General features: G+C 39.7%; 1 protein-coding gene across 2 annotated transcripts in view; it reads left to right on the top strand.

Annotated features, from left to right (window-relative positions):
• BABAM2 (BRISC and BRCA1 A complex member 2) overlaps positions 1–21,238 on the top strand; it is a 685,697-nt gene that overhangs the window by 552,577 nt on the left and 111,882 nt on the right. For both annotated transcript variants that reach the window (XM_049904727.1, XM_049904724.1), the window contains 2 exons: positions 3,959–4,029; positions 7,442–7,524. In XM_049904727.1, coding sequence (XP_049760684.1) covers positions 3,959–4,029; positions 7,442–7,524 — 154 coding nt within the window. The remainder of the gene's footprint in view (positions 1–3,958; positions 4,030–7,441; positions 7,525–21,238) is intronic.

The raw sequence follows: 21,238 nt of genomic DNA on the forward strand, positions 1-21,238 counted from the left end.
CCACATAACATCTGCCTTGCCTCTGTTGAATTACAATTCATGTTTCTCGCCCTATTTCCTTTCCCACCTTCTTTCTTCTCTAAAGATTCTGATGCCCCATTCCAGTCTTTTCTTTGTTTCTTTTTTTTTTTTTTAATTTTTATTGTGCTTTAAGTGAAAGTTTACAAATCAAGTCAGTCCCTCACACAAAAACTTATATATACCTTGCTAAAAAAAAAAAAAAAAAAACATACTCCCAATTGCTCTCCCCCGATGAGACAGCCCATTCCCTCTTGCTACTCTTTTTTTATGTCCATTTTGCCAGCTTCTAACTCCCTCTACCCTCTCATCTCCCCTCCAAGGAGGAGATGCCAACATAGTCTCAAGTGTCCACCTGATCCAAGAAGCTCACTCCTCACCAGCATCCCTCTCCAACCCATTGTCCAGTCCAATCCATGTCTGAACAGTTGACTTTGGGAATGGTTCCTGTTCTGGGCCAACAGAAGGTCTGGGGGCCATGACCACCGGGTCCTTCTAGTCCCAGTCAGACCATTAAGTCCGGTCTTTTTATGAGAATTTGGGGTCTGCATCCCACTGCTGTCCTGCTCCGTCAGGGGTTCTCTGTTGTGTTCCCTGTCAGGGCAGTCATTGGTTGTAGCCAGACACCATCTAGCTCTTCTGGTCTCAGGCTGATGTAGTCTCTGGTTTATGTGGCCCTTTCTGTCTCTTAGGCTCGTAATTACCTTGTATCCTTGGTGTTCTTCATTCTCCTTTGGTCCAGGTGGGTTGAGACCAATTGATGCATCTTAGATGGCCGCTTACTAGCACTTAAGGCCCCAGATGCTACTTTCCAAAGTGGGATGCAGAATATTTTCTTAGTAGATTTTATTATGCCAATTGACTTAGATGTCCCCTGAAGCAATGGTCCCCAAACCCCTGCCCCTGCTATGCTGGCCTTCTATTTTCTTCATTTCTTAACTTGATATCTGGAGTCTTAAATATCCTTTTTCTTGGATCTGCTTTAAGCCGTAAGTTTTTGCTAGATCTTATACCTTCTTTTCGTCTTAAGTTTTTGAACCTGTTCGTTTTCCAGTTATCTGATACGTTTGTGTGTTTGCCACTAGGTGATATCAGGATAATTCTTTCAAAACAACCTTCATCTCTTTCTGTTTGTCTGTACCCAACTTTTTAATTCTTTATTCTCCCTATTAATGTCTAGGGGCAATTTTGTACAATCTAGCTCTAGGGGCAAGATTTCCTGTCAACTGGTCTTAGACCCAGGCACATTAGATTGCCTGAAGCTTTCTTCTGCATTTATGAGCCATTATATTGGCAAGTAGCTGAGTTTGCTTTAAAGTGATTGTTGTTAGCTATTTCCAAAAAGTATAAGAATATACATGTTAATGTCCGGCCAGTGTATTTATCTGAAAACTAGAGACAAGCAACATTGTCTACAAGCAGCACTGACTCTCTTTCCTCTCCCGCATGGACGATGACTCAGTTTGTTTAATTGCCAAAGTGCTATTTTCTTTGCTCCTATTGATTTGTTCATATTGGCTTGGAAAATAGATCTTTTGTTTGTCTCTTTCATTCAAGAGATAGCTCATTGCTGTATAGAAAATATTTTTAAAGTGCAATAATATCTCAAAGGCTTCGTATTATTTTTTAAATGTCAGAGAAACTGAAATCTGGCAACTCCACAGCCTGTGGGCCTGGCATGGTTTCCAGGGGATTTAATTCTCATGGAGTGGTTGCTTCTCATTGGCCCACATTCCCCCAGCCTCTGCCCTCCTACAAAACTGATCGGTGGACAGCCTTCTTATTTACATTCTGGGGCTTTGCACTGCCTTCAAATCTGTGTCCCAGTATTATAGAGAAAAATGCAAATGTGCTTTTCCAGAACTGAGAAGAAAAGCCTTTTTAAAGCTCTCCAATTGAGATTAATTTCTAGTCATACATTTTCCAAAAAAAAAATTAGAATACCATTTTCCCAGAAATCTAAGAATCAGTCGGTTTTTCTTATCTGGCTCGCCTTCATTAATTTTACTTGTCTTTTACAATTGGTTTTCTTGTGTTTGCTACAAACGAGGACAGTATGGGCTGCTTTTAGAAACAATCTCTTCAAATGAATTTCCATAATTACATTGGAATCTATCTTTATAGCCAGTTTTGTTGTAGGTTTCTGTTAAAATGGTTTTCTGTTTTTAAAATCAAGTATACAGAAATGTTTTCACCCCTTTTTAAAACAAAGCCACTTAAGCAAACTTATCATCTGTTTTTCTTTTCCCAGAATAACATTTCTGATCTTGTATTAAGCCTGCAAAGTAAGCACTGTTTTTATAAATTGACATAAACCTCTATTATATAATAGAATTGTTTTATTTTTAAAGGGTACAAACAGCTATCGGTACCGATTGTGTCAAGGTTATTTCAAGCACTTTATCTCGAGCTTTTGTTAGCCATGGAAACTCAGTGTAACTACAGCCAATATAAATGATTGTGGGGGGATTTCTCTCTCCCATTGTTTCTTTCACCATTGGGAGGACTTTGTAAAGAATATGTTTTCTTCTTAGAAGGTGATGAGTAAATGATTAACTTTCAGATGCCTAGTTTAATGTCTTCACGATTTTTTTTAGAGAAACTATAATTTGGTGATAATAAGGAAATTTTAAAAGGCAAACCAAAATCTCCTATTGTATCACTTCTTATTTTGAACCTTTGGAATTTAAAAAGGAAAAATTAATCATTATCCTGCCTTTTCAGTAGGGGCTGTAGTTCCAGGTAATGAAATAGCCCCAACTGATGGCAGAAAGCTCTTCGTCACAGAGAAACTTACCTGATAAATGCAGAGGAATGGTCAAATTCAAAAATCACCATTTTTCAGCCCCTAATTTAATGAAGTAATTGGAGCCCTGGTGGTGCAGTGATTAAAGTGCTCGGCTGTTAGCCAAAAGGTCTGCAGTTCAAAGCCATCAGCTGCTCTGCGGGAGAAAGATGTGGCAGTACACTTCCGTAAAGATTTACAGCCTTGGAAACCCTATGGGGCAGTGCTCCTTTGTCCTGTAGGGTTGCTCTGAGTTGGAATTGACTTGATGGCAGTGGGTTTTTTGGTTTAGTGAAATAATTGATTCAGACAAGGATCTCCAACAGATACCAAAACCATCAGGTGAAAGGTTGATGGGGAAATAGATCTTCACATGCTTCAAAAGGGACACCCAGGGATGATACACTGTGACAAAGGGGGCAGAAATACCTCTTTACAGTGGAAGAGTCTGGCTGTTGCCACCTTAGCCAAGTGATCAAATTTAGTACCACCTGTGAAGTTTCTTGCCAAAAATGTTTAACCTAAGTCTAATCATACCTTTAGCTCTAACTCCCAATTTATGAGAAATACAGGGGGCAGAGGAGAAAGGAATGAAACAATCAGACTCTAGAGTGTAGTACATTCTACATGACAACATTTGAAAAGTCAGTGTTACATGTATGCATTCATGCACACACACATGTACGCATACTCATGGAGGTAATGTTATTTTAGATTAAAAAGACTTAAAAGGCATAAAATACAAATACCCGAATTTTAATTTCACCCTGCTTCTTTGGAGACAATTGGGAAAACTTGAAAATGGATAGGCACTAAATAAATTCAGAGAGTGAGTGTTCAATCTGGTGGGTATGGTAATTGTATTGTGCTTATGTAGGAGAATGTCCTTGTTTTTTCGCTGAAGTATTTAGGGGCAAACTGTTGCGGTGTCTCTAATTTCCTTTGAAATGTTTCCACAAGATTGATTGATAGGTTGATAGGTAGGTAGGTAGATGGCTACATGAAGCAACTAGGCAAAATATTCACAGCTGTTGAATATAAGTGGAGGCAATATGGGTGTTCATTTTACTATGCTTTCTACTTCTTTGAAATTTTTCATAATAAAGCATTCAAAAATCTGCTATTCCACTTCTCAGCTTTGGGTTCCTATTCCAGGTGCAGTATGTAATTCAAGGATATCACAAAAGGAGAGAGTATATCGCTGCTTTCCTCAGTCACTTTGGCACGTAAGTTCTTCTCTATTTAAACTGTTAGCTCAATAATGCCCTCACTTCCTGATGACCTAGTGTGCGAGCTTATTAAGAAAATAGCACTTAGTTCAATAGTGTGATACCTTTTCAATGCCATTTTGGTACTTTTTGGTTTGTTGCTTATACTGAAGCTCCCTTGAAGACATATTTTTTAGCATTCATTTAGCAAATAATAGAATCAAGTATCTTCCCTGGAACAACAACATGACTAGCCCCAAATGCGACAATAAAAATACACCGTATGTGGAGTGCTTTGCAGTTGGCACAGCACTCTCACCTCTATCATCTCACCGCAGTCACACGAGATGAAGCAGGCAGGTATTAGTGACACATGTTACTCAAGGAAGTCCTGAAACTGAGAAATTCAGTAACTAGATGAAGGTCACACTCCTAGGAAAGGTGGAATCTGGGTGGGACCCCTATTTCTCCAAGAGTCAGGTCTCCCGACAGTTGTGCCACACAGATTTGGGAAGGAAATCTAACATTAAATAAGAAAGCTGTGACTCACACTTGAGATTCAGAGTTGAAAGAAAGCATGGAGAAGGGAAAAGGAAGTGTGTAACTACTTTATAGAGTGGGCATTTCCTCCAGGGCTGCCCCTCTGTGTTTTTCCTTTCCTTGAGGTTGCCAGTGGCTGCGCTACTCTGCAGCTCTGTTTCTTTAAGTGATGGCAGAGGCCTTATCAAGCTCCAACTTGGGCTTAGCTCAGTGGGAGAGGAAATGCACTTTCCTCAGTCTTCTTTAAAAGGTGGATGGAGCATTCTACCCACAGGGGAACAAAGCATTATATTCAGTAGTAGGTAGAGTAGGGTTTTTGTGGTCTGCTTATACCGCACCTTATTCCAAACAAAGTTTTTAAATATATATATATAGGGTTGCTGTGAGTCGGAAACGACTCGACAGCGCTGGATTTGGTTTTGGTATACAGTAACACATAAAAATTTAAGTAAATACAAGGAGAAATTAGGATAAAAGGAAAGCAGGAATGGGAAAGAAAATGAAATCAAGAACAAGATTGGTCATTCCATGGAAATTAATTTCACAAACTGTAGCATTAAAAAAAAAAAAAAAGCATTAAATATAAGCAAAATTTATGACTTCTGAAAACAATTTCAAGACATTTTCTTACTATCCACAGTGGAAGTTTTTATTCCTCCAAAACAGTAGTGTCAATAAACGGTATGACTGTCTCTTGCATGAGTCCTTACTACTTAAGAAGTTTTTGTTTATGAACATTTTGTGAAAATACTTTTGATAAGAACAGTAGTTGATAAATTACACCATTGGTCTTCTAATTTTTGAATAGGATTCTCTTTGGAATACGTAGTTGAAAATGAAGAAGTTAGCACAGTGACCTCCAAAATAGGGTGCGTGCATTCCAGGGATTACATAATTTACTCCATTGGGGTACAAGAAAAATATGAAAATTGCACCTACATTTATTTTTAAATCTTATTATTTTTAAATGTACATTTTTGTGTATGTTTTAGTCATAGAGTTGTTGCTGTTAGTTGCTGTCGAGTTGATTCCGACTTATAGAGACCTCATGTGTGCAGAGTAGAACAGGTCTACAGGGTTTTCAAGGCCATGACCTATCAGAAGCATATTGTCAGGCCTGTTTTCTGAGGCACCTCTGGGTGGATTCAAACCATCAGCCTTTCAGATAATAGCCAAGTGCTTAACTGTTTATGCTACCCAGCCACATAGAGGAGTACTTGTATGTGTTGTTTTTGTTGTTGGTGCCATGGAGTTGGTTCTGACTCATAGCAACCGCATGTACAATAGAACAAAGCACTGCCCAGTCCTGCGCTATCCTCACAATTCGGTACTTGTATGTAAAAAAACCAAACACATTTTGTTGAGTAGATTTCGACTCATAGTGACCCTATAGGACAGAGTAGAACTGTCCCATAGGATTTCCAAGGAGCAGCTGGTGGATTTGAACTGCCAACCTTTTGGTTAGCAGCCAAGCTCTTAACCACTGCATCACCCAGCTCCACCTGTCTATAACTGCCACTAAATTATGTACTTTGCTACTCTATGACTGTGCTATGTGCATAATAAAAAGGAATATGTGCTTGTTTTTGCTGATGGGATACAAGATCTAAAAAGTTTAGGTATCAGGGTTATAACATGTTGGGTTAATTATAAATTCATAGGAAGAAATATAAACTGGTAAGTAAAATCATTTATTTAAGTCAGAAGATCTGAATTGCATACCAACTATCTTTGAGCAAATCACTTAGTCTTCATTGTCTCAATTCCTTTATCTGTACAATGAGTACAACTGTACCTTCCTACTTAGACTTGGAGGTCATCAATATCAAGGGTCTGATTGGCCTGACTTGCCCAGGGAGAAGGCAACTCTAAGGACATCAAAGGCCTCTTTGTATAGAAAAACCGAACGAAATCCATTGAGCTTGAGTCAATTCTAACTCATAGCAACCGTATAAGACAGAGTAGAACTGCCCCACAGGGTTTCCAAGGCCGTAATGTTTATAGAAGCAAACTGCCACATCTTTCTCCCGTGCAGCAGCTGATGAGTTCTAACCACCAACATTTTGGTTAGCAGTCGAGCACTTAACCACCATGCCACCTGGGCTCCTGCGTTGTGTGGAAGAGACACGATTATTTCCATCCTTCGTGTGTGGTTAGTATTGTCACACGGTGACATCCCCCTAAGGGAAGGGGTTGAGGTGAGCCTACCAGAATTCCACCTGGCCCCTTCAGCAACCATCAGGTGTTCTCCTTTGACACCTGAGGCACACGCCACCCATCTGACCCCAGCGTTCATCCAGCTAACACTGCTATTTGTCTTGAGCCCCGTGGCCGGGGGCGGGGAGGGGGGTGCGCAGGAGGAACACAAGTGAAAGAATTCCAAGCAGTAAGGAAGAAAAATAATATATAACCCTAAACTTACTAATGTTGTCATTGCTCATTCCTGCTCAGTGCCCACTGAAAGTGAGACTTGATGATCGCTATGCAGACAACGTGGTGATGTTCGGCATTACAGTATCATTGCTGGCTCGACTTCTTAATTTTCCTTTTTACTAACAACTAATATTTGCGCAATATTTTACGGTTTATCTTATTTGTTTTTCACAACCCCGTGATGGAGTTTGCAGTATTATTCTACTTGTTTTACAGATGATGAAACTGAGGGCCCAAAGATAAAGTGATTTGCCTGAGGTCATAGTAGATAGTAAATGGCAAAGCTGTGACTTGAAACTAGATGCTCTCCTTCCAAATCCCATGTCTTTCCTAATCTAGCACACTCACCTATTGCATCTTAAATTAAATAACTCTGACTTGATTAATATATTCTTCACTTGGTCTCAACACTTTTATGCTTTTGTTTTTTGTTTGTGTGTGTGTTTTAATCACTTAGAGGTGTCGTGGAATATGATGCAGAAGGCTTTACAAAACTCACCCTGTTGCTGATGTGGAAAGATTTTTGTTTTCTTGTACACAGTGAGTATACTTTTGCCATCAGCATATATTTAAAAATGTTCTAAACCACATGTAATAATGAGTATGAGAACCATTAGTGTCTTGAATTAGTTCTTTTTACTTTAGCGTATGTATATTTTTTGTGTGTAGTCTTAAAGAGAAAATATCTCTAGACCGGTAGTTCTCAACTGGGAATGATTTTGCCCTCCAAGAGCCATTTGGCAATGTGCCTGGAGAGTGTTTTGATTGTCACAAATAGGGGGTTGCTACTGGCGTCTAGTCGGTCCAGGCCAGGAAAAATGCTAATCCTTCAGTGCACGGGACTGCCCCCCATAACACAGGATTATCTGGTCCAAAATATCAGTAGTGCCAAAGTTGAGAAACCCTACTGTTATGGATTGAATTGTGTCCTCCAAAAATGTGTGTCAACTTGGCTAGGGCATAATTCTCAGTATTGTGTGGTTGTCTGCCATTTTTTGATCTGATATGATCATCCCATGTGTTGTGGATCCTAACCTCTATGATGTTAATGAGGCAGGATTAGAGGCAGTTATATTAATGAGGCAGGACTCAATCTACAAAATTAGGTTGTATCTTGAGTCAATCTCTTTTGAGATATAGAAGAGGGAAGCAAGGATAGAGACAGGGGAACTCATACCACCAAGAAAGAAGAACCAGGAGAAGAGTGTGTCATTTGGACCCAGGGTCCCTAAGCTGAGAAACTCCTAGACTCAAGGGAATATTGATGACAAAGACCTTTCCCTAGAGCCAACAGAGAGAGAAAGCCTTCCCTTGGAGCTGGCACCCCAAATTTGAACTTTAACTTCCTAGACTGTGAGAGAATAAATTTCTCTTTGATAAAGCAATCCACTTGTGGTATTTCTGTTATAGCAGCGCTAGATATCTAAGATGCCTACCCTAGACAGATTTCTGTTTCAAAGCTTCTTTCCAGAATCAGGTCTCAAAACATTCAGGACTACTCAAAACCTACTTGCTTTGATCATTTGGTTATCATCCTTATTAAATGAAAAGTCTACAACTTTGATAATATATAATGCATAACTTAAAGTGGGACAATGTTTTGATGTATTCTCCACATCACTTTCATCGCTCTTCTATGTTGTATTTAAATGTTTGTTGTATTATTAATCAATAAATAAACATTGGTGCAACTTTCTTTTGATGGATAATTTAGTCTCTTTTGTTTATACCTCCTTGTTGTATAAGAAGTGACATGGTGCCAGGTTCAAGTTGCAAGTCAATTAAGTCCTTTATTCTTTAGTAGTTTAGCCTTCAAGCCAAAGTCAAAGGAGTTCCAGCTTTCCCAGCTCAAGTTAGGTAAGTGCAGTGGATTTGGGTCGACTTCACTCAGTCAGAACTATCCTGTACCTTAATAAACTGGTTTAGGAAGAGAAACTTTGGCCCTATTTAGCCAAGGCATCAGATGGTCAAAAAATACTGACTTTGGGAGACTTTTCTTCTCTAGCAGATTTACTTTCTTTGTTTGGATTTGCTTAGGCTAAAATAGTGTTTAAGTTAGTTTGTCTTACTTTGTCTTACACCAACAGATAACGAGGGGAAAAAACCCAAAAATGTACATAGTGGTAAAGGGAAGAAAGCCTCTAATTAAAACTTTACCATGGTATAATCCACACAGACATAATTGAGAGTTGGCTATACTTTTAAGGAGCTGGCCCTCCCTGCCCTTTAGGTGTTACCTAACTATTACTATTTTGTAAAGCAGGACCTTGTATTGAGCTCCTATTTGGTAGCTATTCATAAATTCAGGCCATCTTTTCAAATGCATCTGAAAAATGCAAACATATCACTTCATATTATTTATGTAAATGAATAAACAGAGGGTTGGAGAGGTAAAGATTTTAAATCCTGGGTGTGCCTCTGACTACTTATGTGCCGGGTTCAAATGACTAGGACAAGCCTCCTCTGCTTTAGTTTCCTGATATATGCACTGGGGATCTGGTTTTCAGGTCATGCGGAGACATAGGCATGTGGACCTCACCTGTGAGTTGGAGCCGGGTAGAAGAGGAAGCCTCACAGTTAAGGCCTTCTAGCCCTCTCCTCTTTGCTCACAATCTTCTGTGGCCCTGCTAATTTGAGCCAAATCCTGGTGCTTCCAGCTACCACTTTTGGTTCTGACCTTGCGTTTTGCTGCTTTGGCTTTGCATTCTGAGTCTTAATTCCTTTGTGAGTTCCCACTTCCTATTTGCCACATTCACTTAACCCACTGTCTGATCTCAGTGTTTCTGTTCCTAGTCTGATACCTCAATCCTAGATCCTGACTGCATCCTTGATTTGTCTCCCATGATCCTAGACAGTTATCGTGTGTAAGTACCCTACCCCAGCTCAGTAGAAGGAACTTGCATTCTGCTTTAATTGGTGGTGGTGATGGTCAGATACTTCACAGAATTGCTGTGGCCATCCCCATCCATAGGACAATTGTGATGTATTTTACAAAAGTATTAAATTAGATGAATATTTCAGCCAGTTACTTCATCTCAAAGTGACATGAAATTTGAACTCTTTCCTGAAACTTATTTTGGTCTCCTAGCCATGATTCTACCTGGGGTTAATGTCAAGTTATATCGAATATCGGAGAAAAATACCTTCTTGGCATTATTCAGTTCTAACCTGTGTTTTCCAGTGTAACTCAAAGATTACTATTTTTGTGGTAGCCAGCAAGAGGAAATTGTCGAGTGGGGTGATATTCAGAGATAAAAGAGCATTCACTTCTCAGATACCTCCTGCCAACTCTCTTGTCAGTACATTCAGTGTTATAGTAATTCTTGTTGCTTTTGAAAGTCTATTCCCCATGGAATATTTTCTCCGTGCTATCATGTATCTAGCATTTCTTACACTCCCTCCCCACCTTCCTATCTTAGCTTTTCCAAGTCAGACATGCAAAACTGAATCCCAAAGTCATATTTTCACTTAGTTTTGAATTACCTTCTTCAGAAACATGTAACCTCCCCCCCCGCCGCCCCACCCCAAGCGCTTATTAGCAGCTACAGGGGACCTTGGGACTTCTTTAGTTTACTTTTTCCAAAGTGTCTCCTCAAGCTGTTATTCCTTTCCTCCCCAGGGTGTTAGTTCCTTGTCTCTAGCATCATTGTCCACACTCTCTGCTCTTCTTACAAGTAAGACCTAGTCTATGAATCAAGGAACTTTGGATTAGTTCCCTTCTCCATCACTAACTCACAACCTGTTTTTAGATGAATTATTTCTGCCCTTTGCTTCTTTCTTAGATAAAATGTAGGGCCTGCTACATCAGAGTGAAGCTGGTAGACAGTGTGTTTTACTCAGTCATGCAGTTAAGCATTTGACACTTACCTTCCTTTGGAAGCATCTGCTTGCGTGGTTTCAATACCCAAGGGAACACTTTTTCCCTTTTTTATTTCCATGAAAATAAGGATGTGAATATTGAGTGATAGAGACTCAATGACAGAACATTGTGGGGAATTATTCTGATATATCAAGAATATGAAAAAGGAGGAAGAAAGTTCCCGGATATGAAGCCAGTATTCTGTGGGTGGCTCCACTACTTCATGGAGGTTGAAGACTCAGCAGGATACCAAATGGGAAGACAACTGTGGATAGGACAGGTGTTGGCAACACTTGTGAGTGTTTGGGATGCTAGAGGAAAGAGGCACCCCTCTTTTGAGGCAGACAGCTCTGACCTCAGGCCTTGTAAGCATATGCAGAAGCATACATGCCCTAGAGAAAAGCCTTGTATGTACGTATTTCTGGGGTCCCCCAGGAGGCACTGCAGCATCCTGGCATTCTGCCTGTTCAGGAGTGAGGCCTGTGGCCATGATTATAGTCATGGAGCTTTTCCATCCATGAGTTCCTTCCATCCTTCATCTATTATCAACGTGTCTTAAGAGTTGGAACTGCAACAGGACTTGCTCCAATCCAGAAAGCTGTTTCTGGGAAGGTTTCCTGGCTGCCAACTAAGAATTATTCATAGTGGTTGTGTATTTCCATATATATATATATATTTAGTTACATAAAAACCAAAACCCAGTGCCGTTGAGTCGATTCCGACTCATAGCGACCCTATAGGACAGAGTAGAGCTGCCCCATAGAGTTTCCAAGGAGTGCCTGGCGGATTCATACTGCCAACGCTTTGGTTAGCAGCCGTAGCACTTAACCATTACGCCACCAGGGTTTCCACATAGTTATATATATCACGTAATTATATATATCACTTTCATGTGTGTGTGTGTGTGTGTGTGTGTATATATATATATGAAACTAACCCACTGCCATTGAGTCAACTTCAACTCATGGAAACCCTATAGGACAGACTAGAAATGCCCCATAGGGTTTCCAAAGCTGTAATCTTCACAGAAGTAAACTGCCACATCTTTCTCCTATGGAGTGGCTGGTGATTTTGAACCATGGACCTTTTGGTTAGCAGCTGAGCACTTTAAGCACTGTGCCATCAGGGCTACATACACACACCCACCCCACCCCGCCACATATATATATGGATAGGTATAAAAAAAATAGACAGGGTTAAAGAAAAGCAAAAGGAATGATTAGCAGCAGCAGGGAGTTATTACCAGCCCTAGGCCTGCGTGAGCAAGAGGAGGGCATGATTACCAGAAGCTAGAAAGAGCTAGCACTATAGCTATAGCTGTAGGGGAGGACTACCTGACAGGAGCTGGGAGGGACTTTGGTAGAGGAATGTAGCCACTGCCAACCTGTAGCCCTGCAGGAAAGGCACTGGGGGGTGAGGGGAGGGAATAAATACCCTGATTTATGTACCCCTAGTTTGGATCTCCAACCTGCACTGAGCTCAGGGGAACTTCAACATCTGTAAGTCCGGCAGAGGAGGAACTGGCAAAGGATGCTGGGTAGGAGCAAATAGAGTTGAGGAGGAAAATAGGGAGACTATACTATCACAGAAGCTGAGAAAGGAGAGTATCTCAGGAAGACTTTGGGGTCTTGACAAAATTAGTATCAATAGGGTGATGAATGGAGAAGCCAGATGGGAATGAGTTCGAGTGAATAGAAATTTATATATACATATATATATATTTATAGAAAAGGAAAATGTGAATGGGGATGTGAAAATGGAGACAGCATGTAAAGATGACTTTTTCTATAAGTTTGGATGTGAAAGGGAGGTGAAAATAGGGCCGTAGCTAAAAGGAGATTGAGTACCTACCATATACCAGGCACTATTCAAAGTGCTGAGGATATAGCCGTGAACAAAAGTACATGCCTTTAAAGGGTTTACATTTTAGTTGAGGGAAAAGAGACCATTAACAAATATGTAATATGTTAGAGAAATTATTCAAGGATTTTTTTTTGTTTTTGATTTTTCAAAGTTTGGTTTTGTTTTTTTTAAGTGTGCTTTAAGTGAAAGTTTACAAATCAAGCCAGTCTCTCATACAAAAACTTAAATACGCCTTGCTATGTACTCATAGTTGCTCTCCCCCTAATGAGATACCACATTCCTCCTTTCCACCCTGTATTCCCCATGTCTGTTCAGCCACCTCCTGTCCACATCTGCCTTCTCATCTCCCCTCCAGACAGGAGCTGCCCACATAGTCTCATGTGTCTACTTGAGCCAAGAAACTCGCTCCTTACCAGTATCATTTTCTCTTTTATACTCCAGTCGAATCCCTGTCTGAAGAGTTGGCTTTGGGAATAGTTCCAGTCTTGGGCTAACAGAAGGTCCAGTGACCATGACCTCTGGGGGCCCTCCAGTCTCAGACCATTAAGTCTGGTCTTTTTACAAGAATTTGAGGTCTGCATCCCAGTGCTCTCCTGCTCCCTCAGGGGTTCTCTGTTGTGTTCCCGGTCAGGGCAATCATTGGTTGAAGCCAGGCACCATCTAGTCCTTCAGGTCTCAGGCTGATGTAGTCTCTGATTTATGTAGCCCTTTCTGTCTCTTGGGCTCATAATTACCTTGTGTCTTTGGTGTTCTTCATTTTCCTTTGCCCCAGGTGGGATGAGACCAATTGATGCACCTTAGATGGCCGCTTGCTAGTGTTAAAGACCCCAGGCGCAACTCACCAAAGTGGAATGTGGAACGTTTTATTAATATACATCGTTATGCCAGTTGACCTAGATGTCCCCTGAAACCATGGTCCCCAGACTCCTACCCCTGCTACTCTGGCCTTCGAAACGTTCAGTTGTATTCTGGAAATTTCTTTGCCTTTGGTTTAGTCCAGTTGTGCTGACCTCTCCTGTATTGTGTTGTCTTTCTCTTCACCTAAAATAATTCTTGTCTACTATTTAATTAGTTAATACTCCTCTTCCTCCTTCCCCACCCTCGTAACCATCAAAGAATATTTTCTTCTGTGTTTAAACTGTTTCTTGAGTTCTTATGATACTGGTCTCATACAATATTTGTCCTTTTGCAACTGACTAATTTCACTCAGCATAATGCCTTCCAGATTCCTCCATGTCATGAAATATTTCACAGATCCATCATTGTTCTTCATCGATGCGTAGTATTGCATTGTGCGAATATACCATAATTTATTTATCCATTCGTCTGTTGATGGGCACCTTGGTTGCTTCCATCTTTCTGCTATTGTAAACAGTGCTGCAATGAACATGGGTGGGCATATTTCTGTTTGTGCGAAGGCTCTTATTTCTCTAGGATATATTCAGAGAAGTGGGATTGCTAGATCGTTTGGTAGTTCTATTTCTAGCTTTTTAAGGAAGCGCCAAATCGATTTCCAAAGTGGTTGTACCATTTTACATTCCCACCAGCAGTGTATAAGTATTCCAGACCCTCTACAACCTCTCCAACATTTATTATTTTGTGTGTTTTTTTTTTTTTTTATTGATTAATGACAGCCTTCTTGGAGTGAGATGGTATCTCATTGTAGTTTTGATTTCTTTTTTTCTAATGGCTAATGATCAAGAGAATTTCCTCATGTATCTATTAGCTGCCTGAATGTCTTCTTTGGTGAAGTACCTGTTCATATCCTTTCCCCATTTTTTAATTGGATTATTTGTCTTTTTGGTATTGAGTTTTTGTCGTGTCATATAGATTTTAGAGATCAGGCGCTGATTGGAATTGTCGTAGCTAAAAATTTTTTCCTTTTCTGTAGGTAATCGTTTTATGCTTTCGGTGAAGTCTTTGAGAATAAGTGTTTGATTTTTAGGAGCTCTCAGTTATCTAGTTTCTTTTCTTTGTTCATTGTTAGTAATGTTTTATATACTTTTTATGCCATGTATTAGGGCTTCTAGTGTTGTCCCTAATTTTTCTTCCATGATCTTCATTGTTTTAGATTTTATATTTAGGTCTTTGATCCATTTTGAGTTACTTTTTGTGCATGGTGTGAGGTATGGGTCTTGTTTCATTTTTTTGTAGATGGATATCCAGTTATGCCAATACCACTTGTTAAAGAGACTGTCTTTTCCCCCATTTAACAGACTTTGGGCCTTTTTCAAATATCAGCTGCTCATATGTGGATGGATTTATGTCTGGATTCTCAATTCTGTTCCATTGGTCTATGTATCTGTTGTGGTATCAGTACCAGGCTGTTTTGACTACTGTGGCAGTATAATAGTTTTGAAAATCAGGTAGTGTGAGGCTTCCCACTTTGTTCTTCTTTTTCAGTAATGCTTTACTTGTCCAGGGCCTCTTTCCCTTCCATATGAAGTTGGTGATTTGTTTCTCCATCTCATTAAGAAAAGTCATTGGAATTTGGATCAGAATTGCATTGTATCTATAGATCGCTTTTGGTAGAATAGACATTTTTACAGTGTACAGTCTACCTATACATGAGCAAGGTCTATGTTTTTCCACTTATGTGGGTCTTTTTTGGTCTTGCAGTAGTGTCCTGTAGTTTTCTTTGTGTAGGTCTTTTACATCTCTGGTAAGATTATTCCTAAGTATTTTATCTTCTTGGGGGCTACTGTAAATGGTATTGATTTGGTGATTTCCTCTTTGGTGTTCTTTTTGTTGGTGTAGAGGAATCCAACTGATTTTCATATGTTTATCTTGTATCCTGATACTCTGCTGAACTCTTCTATTAGTTTTAGAAGTTTTCTTGAGGATTCCTTTAGGGTTTTCCATGTATAAGATCATGTCATCTGCAAATAGAAATATTTTTACTTCTTCGTTACCAATTTGGATGCCCTTTATTTCTTTGTCTAGCCTAATTGTTCTGACTAGGACCTCTAGCACAATGTTGAATACGAGTGGTGATGAAGGGCATCCACGTCTGGTTCCCATTCTCAAGGGGAATGCTTTCAGACTGTCTCCATTTAGGATGCTGTTGGTGTTGGCTTTGTATAAATGCCCTTTATTATGTTGAGGAATTTCCCTTCTACTCCTATTTTCCTGAGAGTTTCTTTCATGAATAGGTGTTGGACTTTGTCAAATGCCTTTTCTGCATCTATTGATAAGGTCATGTGGTTCTTGTCTTTTGTTTTATTTATATGATGGATTACACTGATAGTTTTTCTAATGTTGAACCATCCCTGCATACCTGGTATGAATCCCACTTGGTCATGGAGAACTATGTTTTTGATGTGTTGTTGAATTCTGTTGGCCAGAATTTTGTTGAGAGTTTTTGCATCTACGTTCATGAGTGATATAGGCCCGTTATTTTCTTTTTTTGTGGTGTCTTTTCCTGTTTTTAGTATCAAGGATATGCTGGCTTCATAGAATGAGTTTGGAAGTATTCCATCCTTTTCTATGCTCTGAAATACCTTTAGTAGTAGTGGTGTTAACTCTTCTCTGAAAGTTTGGTAGAGTTCTCCAGTGAAGCTGTCAGGGCCAGGGCTTTTTTGTTGTTGGGAGTTTTTCAATTACCTTTTTGGTTTCTTGTTTTATTATGGGTTTATTTAGTTGTTCTACCTCTGTTTGTGTTAGTTTAGGTAGGTAGTGTGTTTCTAGAAATTTGTCCATTTCTTCTAGGTTTTCAAATTTGTTACAGTACAATTTTTCATGACAATCTGATCTGATTCTTTTAATTTTAGTTGTGTCTGTTGTGATATCACCTATCTCATTTCTTATCCAGGTTATTTGCTTCCTCTCCTGTTTTTCTTTTGTCAGTTTGGCCAGTGGCTTATCAATTTTGTTAATTTTTTTCAAAGAACCAGCTTTTGGTCTTGTTAACTCTTTCAATTGTTTTTCTGTGCTCTATTTCATTTAATTATGCTCTAATTTTTATTATTTGTTTTCTTCTGGTGCCTGAGGGCTTCTTTTATTGCTCTCTATTTGATCAAGTTATAGAGATAATGCTTTGATTATGGCCCTTTCTTCTTTTTGGATGTGTGATTTATTGATACAAATTGACTTTTGAGCACTGCTTTAACTGTATCCCAAAGGTTCTGATAGGAAGTGTTTTCATTCTCATTGGATTCTATGAATTTCTTTATTACATCCTTAATTTCTTCTATAACCCAGTTGTTTTTGAACAAGGTGTTTAGTTTCTATGTGTTTGATATCTTTTCCCTGCTTTTTTTATTATTGATTTCTGCTTTCATGGCTTTATGGACAGACAAGATGCTTTGTAATGTTTTGATGTTTTGGATTTTGTTAAGGCCTGCTTTCTGACCTAATACGTGGCTTATTCTTGAGAATGTTTCATGTGCATTGAAAAAGAATGTATACTTGGCTGCCCTTGGGTGGAGTGGTCTGTATATGTGTATGAAGTCAGGATGGTTAATTGTGGCATTTAGATCTTCCATGTCTTTATCGAGCTTCTTTCTGGTTGTCCTGTCTTTCACTGAAAGTGGTGTGTTGAAGTCTCCTACTATAATTGTGGAGCTGTCTGTCTCACTTCTCAATGCTGTTAGAGTTTGTTTTATGTGTCTTGAAACCCTCTTGTTGGGTGCGTAAATATTTGATATGGTTATATCCTGCAGCTATATTGCCCTTTTAATCATTATATAGTGTTCTTCCTTATCCTTTGTGGTGGGTTTAACTTTAAAGTCTATTTTGTTAGAAATTAATATTACCACTCCTGCTCTTTTTTGATTGTTGTTTGCTTAATATATTTTTTCCATCCTTTGAGCTTTAGTTTTTTTTGTGTCTTTAAGTCTAAGTTCTTTCTATTGTAGGCAGCATATAGACTGATCTTTTTTTTTTTTATTCATTCTGCCACTCTCTGTCTCTTTATTAGTGCATTTATTTCATTTACATTCAACATAATTATAGATAGTTATGAGTTTAGTGCTGCCATTTTGATGTCTTCTTTTGTGTGTTGTCGACAACTTCTTTTTCCCACTTAATTTTTTGTGCTGAGTAGTTTTTCTTTACATATTGTCTTTTCCTCTTTTTTATTGTCGTTGGTTTTGTTTTTGCTGAGTCTTTGTTTTCCTTGTATTTTATTTCAATGTGTAGGATTATCAGTCTCCTTTGCCTTAGTATTTACCCCTAGTTTTCTAAGTTTTAAACCAAATATATTTTTCTTCACGTTGCCTTGTCTGCCTCTCCACATGAAAGATCTGTGACTACATTTTTAGTCTCTGTTGATTAACGTTGTCATCTTTTACATTATGACATCGCTGTTTCCCTGTTTTGAGTGTTTTTTTGGTCGTGATTTTTTTTGTTGTTGTTATTTCCCTATCTGGGTTGATACCTGGTTGCTCTCTCCTGTGTTCTAGTCTTGGGTTAATATCTGATGTTATTGATTTTCTAACCAGATGACTCCCTTTAGTATATCTTGTCGTTTTGGTTTGGTTTTTGCAAATTCCCTAACTTTATGTTTGTCTAGTAGTATCCTAATTTTGCCTTCATATTCAAGAGACAGTTTTGCTGGATATATGATTCTTGACTGGGAATTTTTTTTCCTTCAGTGCCTTATATATATCATCCCATTGCCTCCTTGCTGCATGGTTTCTGCTGAGTAGTTCAAGCTTATTCTTATTGACTCTCCTTTGTAGGTGACTTTTCGTTTATCCCTAGCCGCTCTTAAAATTCTCTCGTTATCTTTGGTTTTGGAAAGTTTGATTATAATATGTCTTGGTGGTGACTTTCTTTTGGGATGTACCTTATGTGGGGCTCGATGAGCATCTTGGATAGATTTCTTCGCATCTTTCATGATAGCAGGGAAGTTTTCTGCCAACAAATATTCAGCAATCTCTCTGTATTTTCTGTTATCCCTTCCTGTTCTGGTACTCCAATCACTCATAAGTTATTTCTCTTGATAGAGCCCCATATGATTGTTAGAGTTTCTTCATTTTTTTTTAATTCTTTTATCCGATTTTTCTTCAAATATTTTGGTGCCAAGTGTTTTATCTTCAATCTCAGTAACTCTGCCTTCCATTTCCTCAGTGTTGCTCCTCTGACTTTCTGTTTAGTTGTCCAATTCTATATTTTTATTGTTCATCTTCTGAATTTCTGATTGTAGTCTCTATGGGTTCTTGCAGCCTATTAAATTTTTCACTACACTCTTGAATAAGCTTCTTAGTTTCCTCGACTGCTTTATCTGTGTGTTCTTTGTCTCATTCTGCATTTTGCCTGATTTTCTTCCTGATCTCTTGAAGAATTCTGTAAATTAATGTTTTGTATTCTGCCTCTGGTAATTCCAGGAATACCTCTTCATTCAGAAGATCCCTTGATTCTTTCTTTTGAAATGATCATGGTCTGCTTCTTTATGTGATTTGATATTGACTGTTGTCTCTAAGTCATCTATAAGTTATTGTATTAATTTGTTTTATGTGTGCTTATAGTATCCTAGCTTCTTGCTTTGTTTTGCTTCGATATGCCCAAATAGGTTGCTTGAGAAAGCTAGCTTAATTATTTGCACCTTTGAAGCGCTAACATCCTGTCACCAGATGGCCAGAGCTGTTACCAGGTATATGAGCCCAGGAGTCCATTCATTTTTCTTCTATGTATTCAGCTCAGGTATCCAGGTAGTCAATCACCAAATGTGTGGTACAGGCTCTGTCCTACAGTCTTAGAGGGGCAGGAGTGATTGGTGTAGGCACAGGTATCTGGTTGCAACAGGTCACACCCTGAGCAAGGCAGGGGGCTGAGGGCCATCCCCCGAGTGTCTGTGAGGAAAGTGCATCCCCATTCCCTAGAGCGCACAGGTGGGTGCCTTCTGCAGCCGGGCCATGGGCACTCAATGCTTTTGGTTGTAAGGACTGGGAGGTACCAATTATCCTTGGACCCCTGTCACAGATGGCTAGGTGGCATAGGTGGAGCCACCAGTCCTCAGACCACTGATGTGGGTAGGTGAGGACCCTGTTTAATAGGCACAATGGTGTCAAATGTCAAAAACCTGCCTTTTCAGTGCATAGCTGAAACGGTTAAAGTCAGATCTCAGGCACATACAACATTGCAGTCTTCCAACAAGGTCTTAAGCTCCTGAAATGGGCCCATACAGGTCCATGCAGGGGTGAAAGGCATTCATAGTCTATGGACCATTTGTGCCTGGACAGGAGCTGCTTCTGCCCTGAGTTCCTAGCTTAGGGGAGCCAACAGATTATCTTTTCCCCCAGTTATTAACTTATTCCTTCTCTAAAGCTGGGAGAATGGCTCAGGGCACACAGCATGACCAATCTTAGGTCCAGGGAATTCAACCACCACTGAAGCCTGCTTGGAGGCTGGGGGTGTGGTAAATTAGACACAAGTACTTAGCTTTTGCTGAAAGCACTGTTCTCTGATTCCGGAGGCGTGAGTAGACCGGTGCAGCTCGCTGTCTTTCCCTGAGGAACTGATGTTCCAAACACCGCCGGCCCTGTTACAGTTGTGCCAGGGGATCATGCCTGAGGGGCTCTGGTTCCTGCTGAATCAGGTCTGGCAACTCCTCACTGCTTCTGAAACGTCTCTCCCTCCCCCTTCCACTGAGTCCAATTTCCTAACTTTGCCTTTGATGTTCAGAGCTCCTAATTTGTCATATATATTATCGTTTCACTTGCTTTTTCGGGTCTTTGTTATAAGAGGGATCACCAGAAGCACCTGACTACTCTGCCATCTTGGTCCCCCCTTTGTTTGCTTTCACAAAGAGAAATAATACAGCATAGTTTGTACACTGATGGGAATGATCCAGTGGAGAAGGTGGGATTGAAAAGATGGTGATAACTTGGAGAAGCAGAATCCTTCGTCGTGTCCACTTAATGTGCTAAGTGCTAGAGCCATTCGTACTACTGGAGTTCAGACAACTGGAGAGATCGTTATAGGTTGAGTAGTTGAGAAGGCACCATGGAGGTGGCAAGGACTGAGCTGAGACTCGAAATACAGGAAGGATTTGGACAGGAAAAGTGGTCTCAGTGAGGTCAGTATGAGCTATGAGACAGAGAGGTAGGGATGACCCTACCTGTTTCAGGTGGTAAGGTAGATGGATATTGGAGAAATAATGTTGGGTCAGTATGGCAGGGCCAGATTATAGTCGGTTTCAAATGTCAGAGTGAAGAATTTAGGTTTTGTCTATGGGCTGTGGGAACCATCTAAGGATATTAAGCAGGAAAATTATATGGTGCAATTACTGTTTGAGAGAGGTAGACCCATGATATAATACAAAAACCAGAACCTGCTACTAGTTTCAGTATCCCTGTGGGCAAGTAATTCACTCTTTGAGATAAAGTTTCCCCTTCTGTAAACAGGAAGTATCTTCACAAATGAGTTGTAGAAATCATATGAGATTATGTGTAAAAGTGCTTTGTTAATTGTAAAGTGATATTTAAATGTTGTCATTAGTATTGCTGGCGCTGTGCAGAATGGATTGGACAGGGAAAAGTGGAGGTGCAGAGATCAGTCCCTTCCCCTGCTCACAGTGCACCCCCCCCC

Source organism: Elephas maximus, chromosome 12 (genome assembly GCF_024166365.1).
Source record: "Elephas maximus indicus isolate mEleMax1 chromosome 12, mEleMax1 primary haplotype, whole genome shotgun sequence".
NCBI lineage: Eukaryota > Metazoa > Chordata > Mammalia > Proboscidea > Elephantidae > Elephas > Elephas maximus.